The sequence below is a fragment of the Cuculus canorus genome, chromosome 2 (genome assembly GCF_017976375.1).
Source record: "Cuculus canorus isolate bCucCan1 chromosome 2, bCucCan1.pri, whole genome shotgun sequence".
In the NCBI taxonomy this organism is placed as follows: Eukaryota; Metazoa; Chordata; class Aves; order Cuculiformes; family Cuculidae; genus Cuculus; species Cuculus canorus.
Genome location: NC_071402.1, coordinates 59,778,999 through 59,796,217, shown reverse-complemented (window position 1 = coordinate 59,796,217; position 17,219 = coordinate 59,778,999). Strand labels below are relative to the sequence as shown.

The 17,219-nt window shown below is 36.3% G+C and overlaps 1 protein-coding gene across 1 annotated transcript in view; it reads left to right on the top strand.

Moving 5' to 3' along the window:
* Positions 1–15,726, top strand: part of CD226 (CD226 molecule) — a 40,996-nt gene extending 25,270 nt beyond the window's left edge. The window contains 5 exon segments of the mRNA XM_054057865.1: positions 1,040–1,124; positions 1,126–1,370; positions 8,509–8,620; positions 9,464–9,524; positions 10,675–15,726. Coding sequence (XP_053913840.1) covers positions 1,040–1,124; positions 1,126–1,370; positions 8,509–8,620; positions 9,464–9,524; positions 10,675–10,809 — 638 coding nt within the window. The 3' untranslated portion in view covers positions 10,810–15,726.
* The last annotated feature ends 1,493 nt before the right edge of the window (positions 15,727–17,219 follow it).

Genomic DNA, 17,219 nt, shown 5'->3' with positions numbered 1-17,219 from the left:
ACAGTGCTAGTCCTAACTTACAAATATATACATTACAAAGTTGACTTTAGATACCAAATGGCTATTGAGTGCTCTGAATATTAGAAACATTGACAATCTTTCTATTGAAGACTTAAAAAGAATGTCTTCATTTGTAAACAGTGAGTTCTATTACTAAAACCATTAACTCAGAGCAGGGGAATTTCAGTCAAAATTTTTTAAGACACAATATATTTATAGATATATGTGGCAGCAGGCTCAAAATTGTCTGGAAATCTTTCATACCATAGCCTGACTAGGAGAAGAAGGAAATGGCTTAAAGCTACTTCAGAGGAGGTTTAGACTGAGTGTTAGGAAAAATTTATTTTTGAATAGTGGTGTGACATTGGAACAGGCTGCCCAGGGAAGTGGTGGAGTCAGCATCCCTGGAGATGTTAAAAAACTGTGTAGATGTTGCATTTTGGAACATGAACATGGTTGAGTAGGCATGGTGGTGGTGGGCTGATGGTTGGACCTGATGATCTTGGAGGTCTTTTCTAACCTTAATGATTCTATGATTCTAAGATCACGTAAGATCACACAGTATACAAATAACTAAGAGTTTCTTTTGTTTAAGTGGTGAGGTTTATAATTCATAGGCTGGAATATCTTGTAACATACTTTACTAATGCACATCCTAAGGGTCTCATCAAACCATTTTCTTTTTATAATTAGTGTGAAAGCAGAACAAGACTACCACAAATTTACTTAGTCTGGCCCCATTATTTAGGCTGTTGAATTTATACTGAAACAATTATTACAACATTTATGTACTCAAAAATTACAGAACTAGTTTCTGTCATTGCAGCCTCACAGTTCCATGAAGACTCTTTTGTCTAAATATGCACAAACCCATAGTCATTGATAGGTATAAATGATATTTTTTAATATTTTAAATTATTTTAATTTCCTTCTGTTGTAAGTCAATTTTGTTAATATTTGCCATACAGGAATTGTCAATACTAAACTTTCCCTGAATGAAATCTAATTTTTTTTTCTTGTTTTTCATGTTTTCCAACAGGTGGTTTTGAAGTATCTGTGAAGAAAAATAATCCTGTGTTTACTACACCCGGAGGAAATATCAGTCTTACTTGCCCTTATAAAACGGGATTCAGTGCAGCAAGTGATTTGAGAAAGGATTGAATCAGATCATGTAGATACTGTTGTTCTGTGCAGCTCATTAGGAAAGCAAAGATTTGGTTTGGATATTAAAGAGCATACGCTGGTGAATTGCTCTGATCAGGAAAAATCCATCATTGACATTCAAAATATTACCGCCTCTGACTTTGCAATGTACCGTTACGTAGTTACTGGAAGAAACGAAACCTATGTGATGAATTTTTCTGTGACTGGTAAGTGAAGGAGGAAGTGGCAGATGATTTTACAACAGTATCTTCTGAGATATTAATACTTTTATCTGTATAAAGTAACTCTTCAATAGCAAGTGAGGTTTTATTTGAAAACCACATTTCAATTAGCAGTATATAAAAGATAACAAAGATAACAATTTATCATTTTTTCCGCAGAAAGAAGGTGATTATAAGCTTGTCTGATCCCATTATAGGTCTTTAGACCTGTTTATGAGAAACTGGTTTGGTGCTAGGAAGGAGATGCTTTAGAAGAAGAGAGCCTGCCTGACTTTGCAGATGTGGGCAATCTCCCAGAAAGCCACAAGGGGAATTTCCCAGTATCACAGTGCTTTGCAGGGTCTTCAGTGAGAAATTTATCCCCCCAAAAAAGGCAAAGAGCCCACTTTCATTTGAAAAAGTAAAAATTTGTAAAATGACCTCTAACTTAGTAATGAAAGAAGTTTCTTCAGGGGGAACTGAGAAGCTCTCTAGATTTTTCTTTGACTGTTGTGACAGTTTGATAATAATGGGATATTAGGTGTTCATACATAGACTCTAAACACAAGGTTTCTCAAATTGTGAGCTGAATCCCACCTTTACTTCTATTTTCTGTTATGACTGAAAAAACTCAGTTTTGATTCTTCTCTGTAGCATTCAGTTTGAAGATGCAGTTGTTTAACAGCCTCAGTCCTTCTTGTGTTGCAGCGTTCAGTCCAGCTCTCCAGTATCTGCTTTTGTTCCTGGTAATAAATACGTGTTAATAGACCTCTGTTTGGCAATACTAAGATCTGTGGCATGAGGATATGAAACTTCAGATCATGTGTGGTCTGTGATGTTGTTAGGATGACCTGCTCTACTCTGAATACTTGACAATAAAAGTCCATGAAACCGAGCAGAATGTGATGAAAAGAAAAGGGATACCAGGAGAAAAATTCCTCTCATTTCTGTCAATTTTAAACATTCAAATTTTGAATGTTGACTGTATTAATTTAATCAAGAAAAGTCAAATTGTAGAGCAATAGAAATATTTTTTATTTACTCCAAGTGCAGTTCTTGGAGTAAATAAAATACCAAAATGAAAGCATATAATAAGTTGCCAAACACCTCAATACATTTAAGAATTGTCAGTCTTACATACACAAATGATTTCTTCTCTGAAATATTATAGTTTCTGTGTTTCTTTTGTTCCTGAAACAGATCCAGTTTATTATTTTTAGCTCTAAAAATGCCAGCATAGTTATGCCTGTTTATTGGAGAAAAAGAGGTGTGAAACCATTGAAGAAACTGAAATAGAGTATGATTCAGAAAACAACCCACTGCCTTTCTTTCAAGCCCTCAATCTCTATTAAGAAGTGGGGTTTTTTGAATTTTCATTCATTCCAAATGAAGTGAAGTGTCAGGGATTTCCAATTATTTCTCTTTAACATTTTGAACTGTATCATAACATGCAATTAATATTTCCAGTGAGATACGGAGAAACACTAAGGGGAAAGGAGTGGCAGACCAGGTGTCAGCTCCTAGCACATCCTGTGGTACAGCCAGTACCACGGGATATAAATATATATTATATAAATAAAATATTTCCAGTTTGGTGCAATTCTGCACCAATTCTGCAAACCTACTTGCCTTGCTCGATATCAGGAATGTTTTGAAATATTGAATCTAGGAGCTGGGAGAATATTCACCTGTAAACAGCAATAGGGAAAACTCTGTTTGTGTTGAGAAAGTAAGACGAAAGACAATCTTGGGAGAAAAGAAGTAAGAGCATGGGATTATTTGTAGAACTGATAATAGTTCTAAAACTGCTCGTTCAAAGAAGTGGTACAGTAGGGAGGAGCCACTTGCTTCTTGTCTAGAGGTGAATGTATTTTCGCAAGGAACAGCATGGAATTCCTATGAAGAAAAAAAGGGAGAGAGGGGGTAATAGGTATTCAAGTGCTGGGAAGTCCTGTGATATTCTTACAGTTGTATTAGTAGCAGTTGGCAGGGTGCATTTAATCTTTTTGAACATTAGTGAAAATAAAGCTCCATTCAATCCATTCAAAGATCCATTCAATAATATTAAGTTTGTCTATTTTATATCATTAAGTACTGTGGCTGTTGTTTTTCAGTAGCAGGAATTCCAGCTGAAAGTAGACTCTCACAAATATTTTTTGACCTCAAAACCTGGAACACATAAAGTGTATGTAAAGTAGTGTAGTTTTTGTTGGACGACACTGACTGCAGGGTGAAAGTTATGTAATTATAGAATGAGTTCAAGAGATTTCAAATTAATTTCTGGTATGTCTTTCACCATATTTCCTATGAGTTCAAGAGATTTCAAATTAATTTCTGGTATGTCTTTCACCATATTTCCTTTCTACATATTTTATTAATATGGAGATCTGTCATATCACCAGATCCCACATCAGAACTCATATATACTTACTATGCTTTTTCCTTTGATTAGAGTCCATTTTTTTTTACAATGTGTTTGAAGGAAGAAATCAAACTTAAAATCCATGCATTTTTTTTGTAGATGATTGGAAAAGAAGGGGAGATGTCATATGAAAGAATTGATTAATTAGAAAGTTTGAAAAAGAAAAGCTTATTCCACCCTGAATACCTAGACATTTTTAGAATTACAGAATCACAGAATCATTTAGGTTTGAAAAGGCCTTTAAGATCATCATGTGCAACTATAAATCTAACACTGCCAAGTGCACCTCTAAACAATGACATAAAGTGCCACATATACATGTCTTTTAAATACCTCCAGGAATGCTACCTCCATCACTTCTCTGGACAGGGCCTCCCATGAAGTAATATTTCCTGATACACAGCCTAAACTTTCCCTGGCACAACTTGAGGCCTTTTCCTCTTGTCCTATCTCTTGTTACGTGGGATAAGAGACTGAAACTCACCTTGCTACAATCTCCTTTCAGGTAGTTGTAAAGAGCAATAAGGTGTCCCTTCAGCTTCTTTTTCTCCAGGCTGAACAATCCCAGTTCTCTCAGCCGCTCCTCATAAGACTTGTGCTCTAGACCCTTCATCAGCACCCCTCTAGCCCTTCTTTGGACACAGTTCAGCACCTCAGCTTCTGTCTTGCAGTGAGAGGCCCGAAACTGAACACAGTATTTGAGGTGCAGCCTCACAAATGTTGACTACAGAGGAATGAATTCTTCCCTTGTCCTGCTTTCAACACTATTTCTGATACAAGCCAGGATGCTTTCAGCCTTCTTGGCCACCTGGGCACCCTGCTGACTCATATTCAATCAGCTTTGGAATATAAGCCAGGTCCTTTTCTGCTAGGCAGCTTGTTGAGTTTCATACTGTTGGCCTCAGCCCATTGATACAGACTCTCCAGATCCTTCTGTATAGCTTTCCTACCATCAATCAGATCAACATTCCTGCACAGCTTGGGGTTGTCTGCAAACTTGCTGAGGGTGCACTTTATCCCCTCATCCAGATCATTGACAAAGATATCAGAACCAGCCCCAACACTGACCCTTGGGGAACACCACTTTTGACCAGCCTCCAACTAGATTTAACTCCATTCACCACAACTCTTTGGGCCCGGCCACCCAGCTAGCAAAGAGTGCATCAATCCAAGCCATGAGCAGTCAGTTTTTCCAGGAGAATGCTCTGGGAAATACTGTCAAAAAATTTACTAAAGTCTAGGCAGACAACAACCACAGGCTTTCCCTCATCTACTAAACAGATCACCTTCTCATAGAAGGAGATCAGGTTAGTTAAGCAGGACCTGCCTTTCCTAAACCCACACTAACTGGGCATGATCATCCTTTATGTGCTGCGTGATGACAGTCAAGATGATCTCCTCCATGGCCTTCCCCAGCATGGGACTATTTGACCAGTCATTGAAAGCTATCATACAGTCCTTCTAAGCTGGGAGGAGACAGCAGTACTTCTGTGCCATACAAAAATACAAGAAAATAAAGCTCTACTGGTACAGTGAATCGGGGCAGGAGAGAAATTAACTTCCTTCATGAATTCATGCAGCATGAATACAAGATATCATTTCATGTCTGTGGATCTCTTCTCAACAAAGCACCTTTCTCTGGGCATGACTGCATTCACGCTGAATTTCTGCCTTTCAGTTGCGGTCAAAACGATTTCAGTGATGTCTAGTTAGCATAGCATATGTGTCAGTCCAGCAAGGCATGTGACAAGCTACATGAAGATCTTTACAGTGCAGTTCAAATCTCTTGTTAGAACAAATAACTGTCTGGCCCCTCAGTGCTTCCTCCTCAAAACCAAAGTCAATGCACTGAAGGTCAAAAACATTCTCCCTCAAAAATTTCACAGTCTTGCAGAGAAAATACCAAGTCTACAAAGACGGGAGAGAGACACACACATTGTCTACTACTTAACAGATTTTGTACTGATGCTGGAAATATACTTGATAGCCTCCTGTCAGCGTATCACCTTTGATGAGAGCACAAGAACTAAAGAGATACATGATAAGCCTCTGACATGGTTCTGCAAAATCGTGGGTGCTATGTTAAAGACAGAAATTACAAAAGGTTTTCTGTAGTTAAAGCAAACAAATGCCTCAGGAAAGCTTTGCTCACTTCAAATGAGAAAAGGCAAAAGGGCTTTGAGCTGTTGTCTGCTCTAAAAAAAGTCTAATCATTTTTCTCATCCAAATTTAACTGACAGCTGATAATCTCAGCTCTCAAACTCATTAACTCAGAGATTATTATCTTGCCCTGATAAAATTGAAGGTGAAACTTCAGAAAAAGAAAAGTGAGATCTGGAGTGCTTAGGCTTAAGGGTGGGGATGCTACTGAAGTCTGGAACACTATCCAGATTCACTCATTCTTGATGATAATTAAATACATGATTTTTAAAAGTTCAGCTAAAATCTTAAAATTTCTTTGTTGCTGACAAGGTGTTTTCTCCCTACTACTCTAAGTACTCGCTGGCTTAGATAATGATTTTCTGTGGTGGGTAGCTAAACACCTGGAGAAAAAGACATGATAATTTTCCCTGAAGTTGGACATAGCTATATGCACCATCCTGTCATTTTAAGTACACATATACTGGAAGTAGAATGATTTCATATGCGATTATAATACAAAAGACGTCAGTTTTTGTTATTAGGCAGCCTTTTCTATTGTGTCACATACTTGCAGTGCAGTAAACTTCTGAGTGAATTGTCTTTCTTTTTTCTATCCCTTAAAATAACATCGGAATTCAAGGATAAGACTCTTATGTAATCAGTATGTTTTGTTATCCTTTCCAATGATCCCATTAATACTAAAGAGGTGTACCTGAGGAAGTCTCAGTAGCCAGATAAGCAGCACTGAAAGTTTTTGATTGAGAAGAAAAAAATCCAGCTGGTTAACTGGGAGTACTGTCGTTAGTAATACTGATTGTTTTCCCTATGAACTGAGCATGTAACTTTCTTGTCTAGCCAGAATGAAAGCTCTGGGGCAGCTGTGGTTTCGTCTTCAGACACTATCTTTGTGCAGTCTGCAGAACATTGAAGAGGAGCTACCTAAAGGCAGTCTTTTAGTCTCTGTTCACCAATGAATTGTTAATGTTCATCCACAGTGCAAGAAAAAAATTGTGGCCATGAGGTATGACCACATTCTCTTGTAGTGAGAAATACAAGAGGCGTTACTCCTTTTCTCTCTCAGGGCATTGTCACTTTTTTTGTAATTCTTGTTTTGTTTTACTCCTACATGTTGATAAACTGAAGAACATGCAGGAGACATTTCTTCTGCAGCAGGTAGCTGGGCATAGTCACAAGCAACTCTTGCCTCATCAAGATGTTGCTGACGCATAGGGTCATTTGAGACTGTTAGAAGTCAGTAAAATCACCCGGTTATGGTGAGTCCTGCAGTAGCTGATATTGCTAACCACAAATATGCTATGTACGCAAACCTTTATTAGACAGTATTTGTGTTTCTTTGCTTTTTGTACTATTAGTCTCGAGCCTGCATGGTGCAAGTGCAGAGATGCAACAGAAGCAGGGCACTGTGGTGGGCTGCAAAAACCTGCCTTGAAATTCTGTGGTTTAACATTGTTTCTTCTTTTTTTTTTTTTTTTTTTTTTTTTTTTTTTGTAGTGTTACACTAACCAAGTTCAGAATTTTAACAAGAGAAAAATTCAGAAATGTCTAAAATATGTGATAACTATACTAAGGACCTGTATGGTGGACTTCCTGTGTGACATTGAGTATATCACTTTACTTCTTTTCTCTGTTTTTTTTTTCACTTTAAAAATGAGAATATTAGAATGTTACTTTACCTTTCCAGAAGCTTAAGCACCGTAAGAACATGACTCATACCTCGAAACCATCATCTTACCTGTCTCAGTGCTTTAGTTATTACATGCTACTCCTTAGCTTAATTTGAAAATATGACTCCATACTTGAAGATGCCTATGCATTTTAAGCAAAGCTACTATAAATGAAACTTTTCCCGACTTAGCTGTAATTCTCAAATAAATAACTTTGTTTAGGCTAGAACAAATAGGGTGAGTTTCCTGACATTCATCATCAAAGTATAAAGAGTACTGGTCTATAAAAATAATGCAACCAGAATAGGAGAAATTTTTGTGGAAATATTTTTGTTAAAAAATTGAAGAGATTTGCTTTTGAGTTAGAACAGAAAATAGCTGATAACAACTGCGCAGCACTGAATAGAAAATCTCTTGGGGGCTGAGATGGTCTTTGTAGTACTCTGAAAAATGTCTTTTTGCCTGTGGAAAAATTTCATGATTGTTAGGTATCTCTTATGGAACAACCTTTAACAATTCAAGGAACATTCACTTAAGTAGTCCGAATATTTTTTTTATTGATATATCAAGTCACTTAGGCATATTGTTGGATTGCTTCCTCACCAGGGGAAGAAAGGAGATGGGAAAGGATTATACAAGGCATCCCTGTTTTTTTCATACCTCTGTGCTATGTTCACTCAGTTTTGGTCACCGCAGTCACAACTTTCATAAGAGCTATGCAGCATAACAAAGGTATTTTAGAAATGAGGAAGTGGTTGTGAGGTCTGAGTGTTGTGCATGAGCTGTCATGGAATAATGTCTTTATATAACTATTGATTTTCAACTTAATCTGTCACAAAAAGTCAATGCTGGTTTATAGAAAATACTAATCATATTTATTACAATTTTATTTTAGCAGCTTGGGATCACAAATGATTTATTATCTATAAAGATGGAGGAATTTCTGCTGCTGTCTTACTGTTAGTGTTCTTACTGATCTTCTGCATCACCGTTGCTTATTGCAAAAAGTGAGGAACAAACCAATTTTCTTGACGTGTTGAGGCAGGTAAGTATGAAAGTTTTAACAGTTCATCCTACTGTTCAGAACCAATTAAAGAAATCTAGACGTGAATATTGAATTTTCCTGTCAAAATTTTAAAGCTGAAAAAACTCATCAGTTCTGCATCCTGCAAAATAAGTGACGTAGTATTTTTTTGCTTGTTTTCCTTTTTTTTCACATTAACAAAAGAAAAATTTTACTCAAGTTCTCTTGTCAGCTCACTGCCTATAGTATTATTAGCTGAAATTTCCTACCAAGGGTGATTTGTCAGGAGTAACAGCCTACCTACCGGCTGTTCCTCTCTTGTGCACGGAGAAGAGCAGGTGACACCTTGAGGTTTTCTATATCTTCTAGCATTTTTTTGTTTTCTGATATGATGTTTCAAATTTGTTCACAGCTGAATCCATACTAATAGTTTAAACCATTATGTATTTGCTGTATTCATCACCAAAGATACGGCAGTGGCCTGATCCAGGATCTCTGCTTCAAATGAAAAGAAACAGTGAGCAGAAAAAGTATTTCTTTACCTACCACAGTACAGGAAGTTGCTGGAACTTGTTGGCAATGTGTTATTCCATTTGCTCCGGAATCAGGAGTCCTTTTCATCTGCATTTAGGCTTTTCAAAAAGCTGCTAATCTCATGCATATTAGAGTTTGCGTGTAAGAGGAAAGACTACTTGTATTTTTCTTGTATTTATTTGTTTTGTGGGAAAGTAAGCCTCTTCTATTTAGGAATTATATATTTTTAATTATACTGCAGTGCAGTGTGCAGTTTTCTCGATTGTGTTTCTGACTGAATGTTTGTCACCAGAAAGAAGAGGAAGAGAGTCACAGAGGTCTTACCAAACCATTTATATGTTACTTGGAGCAAGGTAAGGTCAGCTAGAGTTCACTTGTATTTTGTATTGCATATTTCGTAACATCATTCTCTCCTATATCTGATCTTTATATCCTTTGATTCTTAAGTCTAATCTTTTTTTTTTTTGATTAATATTCTTTAATGTTTTACAGGTACATTTAGAGACCCAGCTGTGCTCCAAATTATTAACAAGTTAGCTCTTCTGTTTTGCTGGATTTTATGTTATTTGTGTATTGATAATATATTTTTTTCTCAAGTTGCTTCTTGTAAAACTAACTCAAAAAATGGTATCCTGGGATGCCCTTTGTCTTTATCTATTTCTTCTAGTTCAGCTTCTCTATAATTTGTTGGGATTGCTGTATCAGTGTTTCTCCTTTCTTTCTGTATTGTAACAATCAATGTTTTGGAGCTCTGAGTCTTCCCACCACCACTTAATAATCCTATTCAAGGCCTGAAGTTTAGAAGTATAAAGATAGGAGCCAACTTCAGTGCTTTTGCCATGTCGTTTTATATCTTTTTAAGTCAGGGTATGAAGTTATGGTGTTCTTAGGCAAATGGCCCCATTCTCACAGTGATGTGAGACAATTTCCACTGATCTCCTCTCAGATCCAACAGTAAGGTCTACTTAGATATGTCCTTACAAAGGCCTTTGACTTCCTGGCATTTCCATTTCTCTCATTCTGACTCTTGCATCACTGTTCTAGAATGAAGCGCTTCTTAGGCTGACCATAGACCAGGGACTAGACATTTGCTTCAAAAAACATCTTTACTTCCAAGCCAGTTAACCCTTACATTAAGTTGCCTTAATGACATGACTAATTCATAGCTTTGTTGATACTTTTAGAGTAATTATTGTTTTAAGATTGACATAGGAGACTACTTCTGCATCTGAAATGAGCATGCAAGGGAAGGGGGCATTTCACTGGTGCATTACAGGCACCTGACATGGGACAGCAGTAAAACATTCAAAATGTAACTTCTTTTTTCAAGCAACTTGAAAGTGACATGTATTCCTAGAAAATAAGAAGACAAAATATATTTTAACTGATGATTGAATATTTCCCAGTAATATATCAGCATATTATTTTTCTCCTTTTTCAAATTTGTAGCTGTTTCGAGAAAAGACTTTCAACTTTTTTTTTTTTTTTTAGATGTTGTTCTAGCCTGCTAATAGTTATGGAAGATCCAATTTTCATGGCACATGGAACACAAAAAGAGAAGCATCATCATTTGGGCCAACAATGGAGATTTATGTCACCTGTAAAAATGCCTCACACAAGCCTAATAAAAGACCATAAGATTCCTCCTTAAGAATGAAGTAACAAAAGAGCAAGCCTTATATTTGCAGCATAGACTTTATTTTCTTTGTGCTGACTGGATGTGGAAGGTCAAACTGGCTGTTGTGAGCACTGCTTGAGCTGCTTTGGTTGGGCAGCCAGCTCAAACCAGGTTACACCAGGTGTGTCTGTGTTGCATTGCAGCCTGCAAGCATTAACGTAACCTTTGGTTCACACGTAGAATTCAAGATCAATTTGTAATTCTGCAATTTGAACGTTTTTACCCAATAAGTGTACTCCTAACCAAGAATTTTAGAACAGCTGAGATATGAGAATGGAGCTGCACGTTTACATAAAGTTAATACGGTCTGAGAAATCTATATGTATGAGAAGCCCATGTGACAATGTGAGAAAGCAAACGTGCATGATGTTGTCTATATCCACGACTTCTGCATCTCAAATTAAGAGCTCTATAGAATAGTAAATATCCATGTTTTTTTGGCACAGGAGGTGTTATTTTGTTGCTAGGCAAACAGTACAATTCAGCTGACAAAGGCAAATATATCAGGGATCCTTGAACCTAGATTTAAAAGTATAAATGGAAACTTGCTATCTGACAGCCATGTGGTTTTTCAGGATTCTTGCTTCTCACCACAGTTTCTTCAGCACTTTCTATTTGGAGATGGAGCAGAAGCATAGCCCCTTCTTTCCTCTGTCCCTCCTTTTTCCCCAGACTCTCCCTCCATGCCCAGGAGAAAACAAAACAGGAAGACTCCGTCACTGTCAATTTATATTTAATAATAATTTATTATAAGGTTTAGTTGCACAAAAAAATAAATGAGAACGTGGAAGATACATGAATAAATGATGTAAAGCAGAAAAAAGCATGATTGAGAGCACTTACAAAACAATACACACACATATGTAGTTGTATGTGTGCTTATGTATATATTCTGCTGAAAAATACAGAAGAAACCACGCATAAATTGAACAAACAGACAAAATAAATCATTAAAGAAACAGAACTAGAAGGCAGACCTGAGAATTAGGATCTACACATCTTTTGGCGTTTTACAAATCTGCTGTATTACTGAGGATGAAAACTCAGCAGATGACGGTGTTGTGATGGCTGATAATCATATATAACTGCTTACTACAAACTGTGTGCCTGGCCCAAAATGTGTGCCTGGCCCACCTATGCATGATTCCTCTTTTCTCTTGAAGCGTTAGTAAAAGTGTTGCCGAATATGTTGGCTGGCTAGGAAGGAGCATCAACAGCTTGACAGCGAAAAGCACATTTTGCGTAGCCTTCTCCAATAGAAAGCTTCACGTGCACAGGAAAATAGGACTCAGGTTCTTCTGAGCATAACGTGGACACAGGGCTTCTCTGAACTATTTCAGCAATAATAGCATTGTGTGGTAATCCTACACTTCAGCTAAAAATCTAAAACCCTAAACCAAAAGTGCCATTCAACTTAGCATTAAAGAGTTAAATTGTTTACAATTTCATATACCATTAGAAAACATCTGATTTTGGCTTTGTGTGCTCCTGAACATGGACAAATACACATTGCAAGGGATATTTTTTTTTCTTTCACTTGCTGAAGGTTTTCATATATAGAAAAATGCTTGCATGTGAAGTTGATGCGGATACGCAGAATTTACTACTAATAAGTTGGTTTATTTCCTGAGTTATCAAATGTCATAGCAGATAATTCTATGTTGTGCACAGCATTGCAAATATAAGACCCTGTACCATTGGGTCGTTTCTTTGATGATCCCATTTATATTAAAATGCCAAAATGATAATATAATGAATTTGATTTCACTGAAGTTCTCAGTTGGAATCCCGATACAGAAATAACCATAGCTGAGAAGTTGGTGTTTCACTGCTTGCAGAGACAGTCAAAATACACCCCTGCTTTACTCTGCGTAAAAAAATGGGGAGAGGTTGAGGTTAAGTACCTGGAATACCAGTTTTCTTCGATTATTTCTGGCAATGACCTAATTTCTTGCCTCCCTTGGCACTTTCAGCTTATCTTTTTGAAATAATTGCTTATTTTTGAGATTTGAGGAAGAAAAAAAAAAAATCTGTAGTGCACAGCTTTTCAGGTATTTAATCTTTTTAATTCAAATTCCATAGACATTACTTCTACCAGGATAGCCCACAGGGAAAACCACATCACACATAGCAAAATAAGAACAAGATATCATCTTTTTCAAAAACAAACCCAAACCAACAGCTTCAGTTTTGTACCATGGTAATATCAGTGAACAGCAGCTGAATATGAGAGCGATACAAATGAAAACAAAAAAGAAAACAACCTAAATCTTATAAATATTAGCTTAAAAATTAGTAAAATGTGAGAGCAACTTCCGAAAGAGTGACTTGAAATGTAATACTAAAAATCTTTAAATATTTTATGAGTGTGACAGGAAAGGACCCAATAAGAGCCTATTTGCTGTGACAGAGTTTGAAATATGTAAATAGACTTACCGGAGTAAAATAGGACAAACTATTGTTTATTGCTGTTTATTTTCAATATTTTCTATAGATTTGCCTTTTTCTTTTGTAAACCTTTCATTTCTTTTGAATAAACTTCACCAACTGTAATTTGGAAATTTTATGTTCAACAATTACTGTTCTATTTTGTGCTGTACTGCTTGCCCAACTAGTTAAGAGGGAGGGAAAAAAAAATCAAATAACATGACACAGTTATGGATAGCAACCAGCTCAGCATACTATCTGAACTGTAAGATAATTCTGGGGTTTTTTTTTGCGCTTTGCTGAAAAGAAACAAACATAATAAAGTACATTATCATTAAAAACTGAGTCACAAATCACTGGGTAACTATACAGGTCTTATCACATAATAAGGGTACAGAAGGAGAAGACCAAGATAACAATGGAGAATAGTTAAAGTATAGGTACTACCAGCATTTTTTAGTTTGATGACAAGTAAAGGGTAGCTAACTTCTGAGAGAAACCTTACTTCAGAAAAAGGAAAGATTTCAGAGGACTGATCTTGCAGTCATTTGGGAACCATAGCTCTGATCTTTTAAAATTTATTTTTTAGATCTTATCTGCATCATGCTCCTCTAAGCCTTCTATGTTATTGACCTATGCAAGAGTTCAAATCAATGATAATATATTGACAGTAGCTGAAACTCTGCTTCAGTGAGTACTCCCCAGTGCAAGTGAAAGACTTATCTCCTTTAAAGCCTAGATGCTCAATAGGAGTTAATCCCCTAAACAGGTCTGTACGTCTGACACTAAGGGCTAGTTCCAAAACCAGCCCTGTCTGTCTTAAATAGGTGCAAAAATGCTCTCCTAGGCTCTAGACCCTGGGAGTAGAAACTGCATGCCACGTTCTCATACTGTATTATTTAAGGTGTAAGGCAGCGCAAAAGATATTTCCAACGCTCACACATTCCTGAGGAACCATTATGAGCTAAAGCACAAGATATGCCTCCATTGCCTTCTCCCAGTGAGTTGTGGCATCAGGATATGGGTGGGCTTGGAGTGGCCACTGTCCTTTTGGCATCTAGTGTGAAAGATTCCACCCTGCTGTTTAAGACTCACAGTGGTCTTCAAAACACTAAGCTGAAATAGGCTTTCCACTATCACAGACATGCTATGCTGGCTGGTCCTGCTACCATGGTTGGTTCCAGCACCCTACTTGCCAAATCAGCCAGGAAATGGAACACTCTGGCCCAGATTTCCCCCACCCTGCATCAGAGAGCACTCTTTCTCCCTTCCCTTTCCAGCCTCCTTCCTGATGCTGGGCTCCTGTACAGCAACAATTCATGTTTTGAGGTCTAAGAAGAGCCTAAGGTCCTTGGTAGGGCTCTCCTCCAGTGAAAGTGTCCTTGTTTCTGCTTTTGACCACCACTCCTTTCTTTTCATTCTTTTCTAAGAGTAAAATGCATTAAAAGTGATGAGAAGAAGAAAAGCATCGGTATAACCATGGGACAAACAAGTGATGAGTTTCCAAATGCTCCCTTTAAAATGAAGAGAGCCTTGGGATCACGTAAACAGCCTCACCTGTGGGAGCTCAGACATTGTTGCCCCCACACCACAGCATTGTGCCATTGCTCTGACTGGTTCTGAGACCCTGATCAGTCTTAATTTATAAAGCTGTAGATTTATCTTATGATCCATGTTATAGTCTTGCATTTATATATCCCTACGTATAACTTAGGACACAATATTCAAGCTAAAAATACCACAGGAAAGGTACAGTTATCTAAGGCAGGTTTCAAAATAATAATAGGTTTCTTACTTCCATGCTATTCACACTGTTAACTGGAATAATTAGATAAAATAACTAATCTGAATTACTAGCAGTGGCTGACATATTTGTCCTAAACTTATAGTGAGTTATGAAGAGAGTTTTGTAGTTTTTGAAAAAATGTCTCAATGATTCTAAAGGATATTTAATGCCTTTCTTAAAAGTTTATTTAATTAGATTTTTGCACTAAATAAATAAATTGTATTATTAATGAGTAAGATTTATAACATGATTTAAATGATCAGTCACTTAGCATACAAAGATGTAATCAAACAAATACATAGTATCTTTCATTTTTTCTTTATTTCAATAACTTTCTCCATTTGTGTTGATGTCTATATGTGTATTTGAAGACAGAAATATATGTTAGGAATATAAGAAAGTATTAAAATTACCTGCTTTCAATACCATTTTTCTCTCTTAAAAAAACCTGTTTAAAGCAGACATTTATTATACTCTTTTAAGTTTCCTTAATTTACTCAAAGGCAGTAATACAGGAGGAACATTTGCACCGAACTCTGTCAGATCATTTTGTAGTTAGAAACATAAAGGCCAAGCATCTATGTATGTATTTTTATGCATCATAAATGCAGATGTTGCTTTTATTACTCAGAATTTGATCTGCTCAGAAATATTCTAAATCATCTTTTTAGCAATATCTGGCTGAAGTTCATTCCACAAAGCTGTGAGAAAAAAATTGAGATGTGTGGTGAAAACTACTATTTTTTTAAACATCTATACTGCATAATGCATGTTAGCTGGAGTAGTACTTGGTTCTTCCAGCCAGGTTAGGTAAAATGAGCCCAGCACTTCTGAGTCCTTTGCTGTAGAGCAACTTAGACCTGTGAGTTGGACTAAACACAAAATGTTGTTCCCAGCTCCTGTTAAAGTCAGAAGAAGTTGAATACTCTGGGATACTGTTTTGCACTCAACATGACTCATTGCTACGTGCTTAAATGTCTGCTAAATTCTCCTAATATTTTTAAAAATTACAGAATCTTTTTAATTTTTGCTGCTCTCTTGCCCTATTTCTGGTTTCCTTTTTTATTAGGTTACAAAAAACCTTTTTATTAGGTTACTCTTTTTCTATAATGATGTTTAGAAGGAAAAATAAATAAAAGGTGAGTATGTGCCATACTTTGTCAGGAAGCCATAATACTTTTTTTCTCTGTTGTCTCTTTTTCCTTGAAACCATCTTAAATCAGTACAACTTACAAAAAGGAGACCTGCAAAATAAATATGTCCTGTTGCAGCCTGTCATCTATGGAAACTCCGGTAATGCAACAATTAACACCAGCAAGGATTTTACACAATTTATTCTATTTTAGCTAGAAGAGAAGTGGGAGAATAACTATTTAACTACAACCTTATTTTTGCTATTAGTATGGAATTTACAAGACAGCTGATTAATTAATTTTATGCTATTTTCTATGCCCATTGCAGTCTTTCTATCATACAATGAAAAAAAAAAAAGATTGAAAGCAATGTGTAACCTATATTAAAAATAAGAGTTAACTTCATTCATGTCAAATATTGTTACAGGAAAAAAACCTACTGTAAAATGTATCCATTCACTTAACAACCCCAGGTTTGTAAGGGAACATGGTAAATCTATTTAACCTCAGAAGAATTTCTTCATGGAAGGAAAAAAAGCAATGAAGACTTCGAGACCTTAGAAAGAGATTTAAAAAGATTAACTCTTTCGTGTTAGAGACAGTATTGGATTCTGAGATTGCGTTTAGTTAAAAAGGAAATCTTTTCTCCATTACACCTTCCAATATTCATAACAATATTGACAGTTTGAAAGGCTTTATTTATATCAATATCACTTAAAATTCTTTATCTGTTTTAACCATATCCAAAAAAATCTGTCAAGTTGCACATGCACGCAAAGATGGAAAAAGCATCTTTGCAAAGTGAAACTTCCATGTTCTTCAACAGAACCAGTTTGCCTACGGATTCTACTATTTAGGTTTCTAAGCATAATGACATTTAAATAATTGCTGAATACACAGCACCTTTATCTGTAACCTTTTACTGTCTTGTAAGGGCCGAGACAGAGAGACAAACTTCTTGTTACAATAGATCAGTCAATATTATTCTTAATTTCTTTCATTGCATCATATGCCTATTTCCAAT